Source organism: Trichechus manatus, unplaced genomic scaffold (assembly GCF_000243295.1).
Source record: "Trichechus manatus latirostris isolate Lorelei unplaced genomic scaffold, TriManLat1.0 scaffold00027, whole genome shotgun sequence".
NCBI classification, from domain to species: Eukaryota; Metazoa; Chordata; class Mammalia; order Sirenia; family Trichechidae; genus Trichechus; species Trichechus manatus.
The window spans coordinates 6,187,010-6,196,330 of NW_004443963.1; the positions used below are offsets into that span (position 1 = coordinate 6,187,010).

The following is a 9,321-nucleotide window of genomic DNA, read 5'->3' on the forward strand; positions in this document are numbered from 1 at the left end:
AAACCTCCATCTATCCATACCTCCCAATCCCAGTGTTCCTGGCCAAACTCACAGAATTTGTCTTTTTAATCACAACAACAATAAGGCTGGGGAGAAACCCTTCATTCTTTTCTCCCCCTGGGAGAGCCTTATCTAATTGGTAAAATTGGGGAAAGGAGCACTAAGCATGCCTATCTTGTGCCCTTACTGGCTATGGGATCCAGTCTATTGATAACATTCTCCTTTCCCCAGTCCAGTTAGTAGGCTGTTCCTGGGGGGAGAGAGAGGGCTACAGGTGTCCAGCTATTGCCTATGAGTGGGTTGTTGAGTTTAATGGAGTTGTTATTGTTGTTAGATGCCTTCGAGTCGGTTCTGACTCACAGCAACCTTACGTACAACTGAAAGAAACACTGCCCGGTCCCGTGCCATTCTCACATTCATTGCTATGTTTGCGCCCATTGTTGCAGCCACTGTGTCAATCCATCTCGTTGAGGGTCTTCCTCTTTTTCACTGACTTTCTACTCTACCAAGCATAATGTCCTTCTCCAGGGACTGGTCCCTTCTGATAACACGTCCAAAGTACGTGAGACAAAGTCTCGCCATCCTTACTTCTAAGGAGCATTCTGGCTGTGCTTTTTCCAAGTCAGATTTGTTTGTTCTTCTGGCAATCCACGGTATATTCAATATTCTTCACCAACACCATAATTCAAAGGCATCAATTCTTCTTTGGTCTTTCTTATTCATTGTCCAGCTTTCACATGCACATGAGGCATACCATACCATAGCTTGGGTCAGGCACACCTTAATCCTCAAGGTGACATCTTTGCTTTTTAACACTTTAAAGAGGTCTTCTGCAGCAGATTTGCCTAATGAAATATATCGCTTGATTTCCTGACTATTGCTTCCATGGGCAATAACTGTGGATCCAAGTAAAATGAAAGCCTTGACAACTTCAATATTTCCTCCATGTATCATGAAGGAGGGTCTTATGGGTCTAGTCATGAGGATTTTTTTTTTTCTTTATGTTGAGATATAATCCATACTGAAGGCTGTAGGTCTTTGTTCTTCATATAGTCCAGCTTCTTTAATTATTTGCTCAGCATACAGATTGAATAAGTACAATGAAAGAATACAACCCTAACACACACATTTCCTGGTTTAAAACCCTGTAGTATCCTGTATTCTGTTCAAATCACTGCCTCAGTCTATCTACAGGTTCCACATCAGCACAATTAAGTGTTCTGGAATTCCCATTCTTCACAATGTTATCCATAATTTGTTATGATCCATGCAACTGAATGCCTTTGCACAGTCAATAACACAGGTAAGCATCTTTCTGGTATTCTCTGCTTTCAGCTAAAATCCATCTGACACCAGCAATGATATCCCTTGTTACATATCCTTTTCTGCATCTGGCTTGAATTTCTGGCAGTTCCCTGTCCATGTCCTGCTGCAACCGTTTTTGAATTATCTTCAGCAAAATTTTACTTGCATGTGGTATTAATGATATTGTTTCATAATTTCCACATTCTGTTGGATCAACTTTCTTTGAAATGGGCATGAATATGGTTCTCTTCCATTTGGTTAGCCAGGCAGCTGTCTTCCAAATTTCTTGGTAGAGAAGAGTAAGCACTTCTAGCATTGCATTCATTTGTTGAAACATCTCAATTCGCATTCCATCAATTCCTGGAGCTTGTTTTTTGCCAATGCCTTCAGAGTGCAGCTTGGACTTCTTCCTTCAGTACCATCAGTTCTTGATCATATGCTACCTCTTGAAATAGTTGAATGTTGACCAATTCTTTTTGGTACAGTGACTCTGTGTATTCCTTCCATCTTCTTTTGATGCTTCCTGGGTCATTCAATTTTTTGCTCATAGAATGCTTCCATATTGCAACTCAAGGCTTGAATTTTTTCTTCAGTTCTTTCACCTTGAGAAATGCCAACTACATTCTTCCCTTTCGGTTTTCTAACTCCAGGTCTTTCCACATTTCGTTATAATACTTTACTTTGTCTTCTCAAGCCACACTTTGAAATCTCTGTTCAGCTTTTTTTACCTCATCATTTTTTCCACTCGTTTTAGCTACATTCTACGTTCAAGGGCAAGTTTTAGAGTCTCTTCTGACACGCATTTTGGTCTTTTCTTTCTTTTCTGTCTTTTTAATGACCTTTTGTTTATTTCACGTATGATGTCCTTGATGTCATTCCACAACTCGTCCGGTCTTTGGTCATTAGTGTTGAATGTGTCAAATCTATTCTTGAGATGGTCTCTAAATTCAGGTGGGATAAGTTGAAGGTCATACTTTGGTTCTCATGGACTTGTTTCAATTTTCTTCAGCTTTAACTTGAACCTGTATATGGGCAATTGATGATCTGTTCCACAGTCAGCCTGTGGCCTTCTTCTGACTGATAGGGAGCTTCTCCACTGTGTCTTTTCACAGATGTAGTCTATTTGATTCCTGTGTATTTCACCTGGCCAGATCCACATGTAAAGTCACCATTTATGTTGTTGAAAAAAGGTATTTCCAATGAATAAGTCATCGGTCTTGAGAAACTCTATCATGTGATTGCTGGCATTGTTTGTACCACCAAGGGCATATTTTCCAACAACCGATCCTTCTTTGTTTCCAACTTTCGCATTCCAATCACCAATAATTATCAATGCATTTTGACTGCATGTTTGATCAATTTCAGACTGCAGAAGTTGGTAAAAATTTTCAACTTCTTCATCTTTGTCATTAGTGGTTGGTGTGTAAATTTGAATAATTGTATTAACTGGTCTTTTTGGTAGGTGTATGGATATTATCCTATCACTGACAGTGTTGTACTTCAGGATAGATCTTGAAACATTCTTTTTAACAATGAATGCAACACCATTCTTCTTCAATTTGTCATTCCCGTCATAGTAAACCATATGATTGTCCGATTCAAAATGGCCAGTATTAGTCCATTTCAGCTCATTAATGCCTAGGATATCTATCTTCAAGCGTCTCATTTCATTTTTGACAACTCCAATTTTTCTAGATTCATACTTCGTATAGTCCACATTCTGATTATTAATGGATGTTTGCAGCTGTTTCTTCTCATTTTGAGTCGTGCCACATCAGTAAATGATGGTCCTGAAAGCTTGACTCTATCCACACCATTAAGGTCGACTCTACTTTTAGGAGGCAGCTCTTCCCCAGTCGTATTTTGAATGCCTTCTTACCTAAGGGGCTCATCTTCCAGCACTCTATCAGACAATGTTCTGCTGCTATTCATAAAGTTTTCACTGGCTAATTTTCTTAGAAGGAGATCCCCAGGTCCTTCTTCCTAGTCTGTGTTAGCCTGGAAACTCTGCTGAAACCTGTCCACCATGGGTGATGCTGCTGGTATTTGAAATACTGGTGGCATAGCTTCCAGCATCACAGCAACAAGCAAGCCGCCATACTGCGACAAACTGACGGGATGAGTGGAGACCAACTATTTCCTCAATGGTATAGAGTCAAGGTTATCCCTTTAACAACATAACTATCATTTTCTATGCTTTTCTGAGTGGCAGAGAAGGTAACTGAACATTATCTTGAATATACTTGAACATGTATCATTTCTTGTGATATATACATACATACATATATACAACAACAAAAAGCCAAGACCTACGGGAACAAGATCTTACATTTCGGCCTTTGATCATTTATTGCCTTATATATTACTTCAAGGAGATACATCTTCATCTACTAAAGGAGAAAACATTTTCCCAGACCACATATGTCAAGTCTCATTGCATATTGTTTTTATAAAACTAAACCCACTGCCATTGAGTCCATTCTGACTCATAGTGACCCTACAAGAAAAAGTAGAACTGCCCTATAGGGTTTTCAAGGCTGTAAATCTACACGGAAGCAGGCTGCCGCATATTTCTCCCATGGAGGAGCTGATGGGTTCAAACTGCCAACCTTTTGGTTAGCAGCCGATCGCTTTAACCACTGTTTACCACCAGGACTCTAGTATTGTTTTTATGCCACTCATTAAATAACTTAAGACCATTTTGTATACTAAATAAAGCTTCTCTTGATATCTCCAAAAGTAGGAGAAAATCATTGTCGTTAATAGGTTAATACCTTTTCTTTAGTTCAAGAACATATACGTGAAACTCTTACTCCTTCAAACAAAGTGTACTTTAGATTTATTCTGAAGTACACCATAAATCTGTATAGAATGAGTGAAAACATATGAATAAATGTTTGCTTCTGGCTTGGCTTATAAACTATTTTTTCTTGTATATTGTGGGTTTCTGTTTTCTTTCTATTCTTTGAAGTTTAAATCTAAAAAAATAAAACCACAACCAACTTTTAGCATTAAACCAGTACTCACAAATCATGTACTTACCATTGACAATAGTCCCAGAGTATAAATTTGCATTAAAACAGTTCATTAGAGTCTATAAATAATCTATAGCTACTTATCAGGAATTACATATATAACTCCAACTTTATACAACATTCAGGCTAATTTTCATAGTTATTTTTTTCTTTTTTTAATTGCCATGAGGCTACTCATTGTTGTCGGTTTCTGATAAGGAAAAAACCCATTAAATTTCAAGTATCACTATGACCTTATGTTCTACTGTTATTAGTTGCTGTCGAGTTGATTGTGACTCATGGCAACCCCATCTATGCAGAGTAGAACCATGCTCCACAGGGTTTTCAAGGCTGTGACTTTTGGAAGCAGATCACCAGACCTGTCTTCTAAGGCACCTCTGGGTGGGTTCTAACCACCAACTTTTCAGCTAGTAGATGAGCGCTTAACCGTTTCTGCCACTCAAGTACCACCATGACCTTATGTTGTATGAAAGTAGTAAAACAGACATATCAGAAGACTGTAGGTTTGACACCTATCTGGTATGACTCCTAGCTGGCTGCATGTATTGAGGAGAGAGTAGAGACCACTGCGTATGACAGATATGGGTTCAACCTTATTACCAGTAGCTGTATAAACTTGAGTTAACATACATAACCTCTATAATCCTCAGTTTCCTCATCTGAAATTAGATATGATAATCCTTATCTTATAGAGCTATTGTGAAGATTAGAAAAAAATGTCAGAACCACAACACATAGTTGGTGTACAACAAATAGCATCAATAAATTATGATAATCAGCTTCAACAATGGTACTAATATGGGTGAAGGCCACCACAGATTCATGGGATTGCTGAATAATACTGATTTAAAGAGACTGGAGAAGAAAGGCCTGGAGATCTACTCCCCCAAATCACAATAGTCTGATCTGCAAGTGATCACGGGGATGGCACGGGACCTGGCAGCTTTACATTCTGTTGCGAATGGGGTTTCCATGAGTCAGGGGCCCATTCAATGGCAGCTAACAACAACAACATGGCCCCTGTCGACTTCTTTGTGGGCCCAGAATTCCAGCCCAAGAGGCAGCTTCTCTCCGAGTGTGGATGGGCACATTCACTCCAAGGAAAGCTCTATCTCTACAAAGAAAAGTATGTTTACAGCCTCCCAGAAATGAAGCATCAATAAAATTATTTTCTTGTTTCCAGTTGGTCTTTGTACACGTATGTATAAAGTTCAAAAAAAAAAAAATTTTGGTCTAAGCTACAACTATTGGTCTCTTCTGTCTGCAACAAAAGAGAAAGAAGGAAACCGAAGTCTCAGAAAAGAAAGTAGTCTACAGGACTAACAGTCTACACAAACCACAGCCTGATCTACCCTTAGACCAGAAGAACTAGATAGCGCCCAGCTACTACTACTGACTATTCTGAACAAATGGATCCTGATGGAATGGGAGAAAAATGTGGAACAGAAACTCAAATTCTTAAAAAGTCCAGACTTACTGGACCAGTTAAGACTACAGACTCCCAGACACTATTGCCCTAAGATACTTTGTAAACCATAAACCAAAATTATCCCGAGGTCACTTTTTACTTAAATAACAGATTGGCTGATAAAATAAAGAATATCACCGGTGACTAATAATCCTTTAAAATCATCTATATGAGATCAAAGGGCCAAACATTACTCTAAACCAAAGATGAAAAGGTAAGGTACCAGGGAAACAAGAGTACAACCAGAATGGAATGAATGAGAATGATGACACATTGTGAAAAATGTAACCAACGTCACTGAACAATTTGTGAAGAAATTGTTAAAAAAGGAACCTAATTTGTTAAGTAAACTTTCACCTTTAACACAATAAAACATTATTTTAAAAAAAGAGAGAGAGAGAGAGAGACTCTGAATAACACACTATATTTATTTTCAAGTCAACTTACCAAGACAGGAGTACAAACCCTGGCTTATCCAAGCTAATATGGCAAGAGTTATAAGGTCGCCAAAACTAGCAGCAATGGGTGTTGCAACATTATCAGGATTTATACCAGTCTTCTTCGAACCAACGATAACCCCAACCATTATTATTCCTAGAAGAAAGAATATTCATCACTTTTTATGCTGTGATTTAAAGAAAATCAATTCCACAAATACCTAAATATACAGGATAAACAAATAGTATATCATTTCCAGTTAGATTACTTCTTAGATAAGCTAAGGCAACAAAATATTTTATGCTAATACTCTGGCAAAATGCCTCTCAACAAACTCCAAGTGGGGATCACAGAAGATTTGAGAAGTTCAATATTGCATTTAGAAATGCGAAAAGCTATTGTAAAATGACATTAAGGCTAAAACAATTTCAAATTCAGTAACATGAATGTGTTAGATTTAATGTACTCGTGTGTATCAAACCCAAAGATTTTAATTTTAATTCTCAAATAAAGTATGGAAACAGGAAAGAAAGACATGATACACACACATACACACACACAGACACAATGGAACCCTGGTGGCACAGTGGTTAAGAGCACAGCTGCTAACCAAAAGGTTGGCAGTTCAAATCCACCAGCCGCTCTACCAGCTGCTCCTTGGAAACCTTATGAGGCAGTTCTTCTCTGTCCTATAGAGTCGCTATGAGCCGGAATCAACTTGAAAGCAACAGGGTTTGGTTTTTAGTATGTGTAGCAACTGGGAAGAAGACCAACAAAAACAGATGTGTTTACATAGTGGTAGTCAGAAATGCCCCCACGTGTCTGTCAGTTTGTCCTACTGTGGGCGCTTGTGTGTTGCTGTGATGCTGGAAGCTATGCCACAGGTACTCAGACACCAGCAGGGTCATCCATGGAGAACAAGTTTCAGCTGAGCTTCCAGACTAAGACAGACTAGGAAGAAGGACCTGGCAGTCTACTTCTGATAAGAATTAGCCAGTGAAAACCTTATGAACAGCAGCGGAACATTGTCTGATACAGTGCCGGAAGATGAGCCCCCAGGTTGGAAGGCACTCAAAAGACAAATGCGGAAGAGCTGCCTCCTAAAAGTACAGTCGACCTTAATGACGTGGATGGAGTTGAGTTTTCAGGACCTTCATCTGCTGATGTGGCACAACTCAAAATGGGAAGAAACAGCTGCAAATATCCATTAAAAATTGGAACATGGAATGTATGAAGTATGAATCTACAAAAATTAGAAACCATCAAAAATGAAATGGAACACATAGACATCGATATCCTAGGCATTAGTGAGCTGAAATGGACTGGTATTGGCCATTCTGAATCAGACAACCATATGGTCCACTATGCCGGGAATGACAACTTGAAGAGGAATGGTGTTGCATTCATCGTCAAAAAGAACATTTCAACATCTGTCTTGAAGTACAATGCTGTCAGTGATAGGATAATATCCATAGGCCTACATGGAAGACCAGTTAATATGACTATTATTCAAATTTATGCACCAACCACTAAGGCCAAAGATGAAGAAATTGAAGATTTTTACCAACTTCTGCAGTCTGAAATTGATAGAACATGCAATCAGGATGCATTGATAATTACTGGTGAATGGAATATGAAAGTTGGAAACAAAGAAGAAGGATCAGCAGTTGGAAAATATGGCCTTAGTGATAGAAACGATGCCAGAGATCGCATGGTAGAATTTTGCAAGACCAATGACTTCTTCATTGCAAATATCTTTTTCACAAGGTAAACGGCAACTATACACATGGACCTTGCCAGATGGAATACACAGAAATCAAATCGACTACATCTACAGAAAGAGATGATGGAAAAGCTCAATATCATCAGTCAGAACAAGGCCAGGGGCTGACTGCAGAACAGACCATCAATTGCTCATATTCAAGTTCAAGCTGAAACTGAAAAAAATTAGAACAAGTCCACAAGGGCCAAAGTACGACCTTGAGTATATCCCACCTGAATTTAGAGACCATTTCAAGAGTAGATTTAACTCGTCGAACACTAATGACTGAAGACCAGACGAGTTGTGGAATGACAGCAAGGACATCATACATGAAGAAAGCAAAAGGTCATTGAAAAGACAGGAAAGAAAGAAAAGACCAAAATGGACGTCAGAAGAGACTCTGAAACTTGCTCTTGAACGTTGAGTAGCTAAAGCAAAACGAAGAAACGATGAAGTAAAAGAACTGAAGATTTCAATGGGAGGCTCAAGAAGACAAAGTAAAGTATTATAATGACATGTGTATAGAGCTGGAGATAGAAAACTAAAAGGGAAGAACACGCTTAGCATTCCTCAAGCTGAAAGAACTGAAGAAAAAATTCAAGCCTCGACTTGCAATAGCTGAGGATTCTATGGGGAAACTATTAAATGATGCAGGAAGCATCAAAAGAAGATGGAATGAATATACATTGTCATTATACCAAAAAGAATTGGTCAACGTTCAATCATTTTAAGAGGTAGCAAATGATCAGAAACCAACGGTACAGAAGGAAGAAGTCCAAGCCGCACTCCGAAGGCATAGGCAAAAAACAAGTCTCCAGGAACTGACAGAATATCAATTGAGATGTTTCAACAAATGGATGCAATGCTGGAAGTGCTTACTTGTCTATATCAAGAAATGTGGAAGACAGCTACCTGGTCAACCGACTGGAAGAGATCCATATTTATGCCTATTCCCAAGAAAGGTGATCCAACCGAATGCCAAAATTATCAAACAATATCATTAATATCACATGCAAGTAAAATTTTGCTAAAGATCATTCAAAAGCGGCTGCAGCAGTAGGTCGACAGGGAACTGCCAGAAATTCAGGCTGGATTCTGAAGAGGATGTGGAACCAGGGATATCATTGCTGATGTCAGATGGATCCTCTCTGAAAGTAGAGAATAACAGAAACACGTTTACCTGTGTTTTATTGACTGTGCAAAGGCATTCGATTGCGTGGATCATAACAAACTATGGATAAGATTGCAAAGAATGGGAATTCCAGTACACCTAATTGTGCTCATGAGGAACCTGTACATAGATCAAGAGGCAG

General features: G+C 38.8%; 1 protein-coding gene across 1 annotated transcript in view; it reads right to left on the reverse strand.

Moving 5' to 3' along the window:
- The window catches only part of SLC41A2 (solute carrier family 41 member 2), a 167,112-nt gene that overhangs the window by 71,004 nt on the left and 86,787 nt on the right, over positions 1–9,321 (reverse strand). The window contains exon 6 of the mRNA XM_004373780.3: positions 6,256–6,402. Coding sequence (XP_004373837.1) covers positions 6,256–6,402 — 147 coding nt within the window. The remainder of the gene's footprint in view (positions 1–6,255; positions 6,403–9,321) is intronic.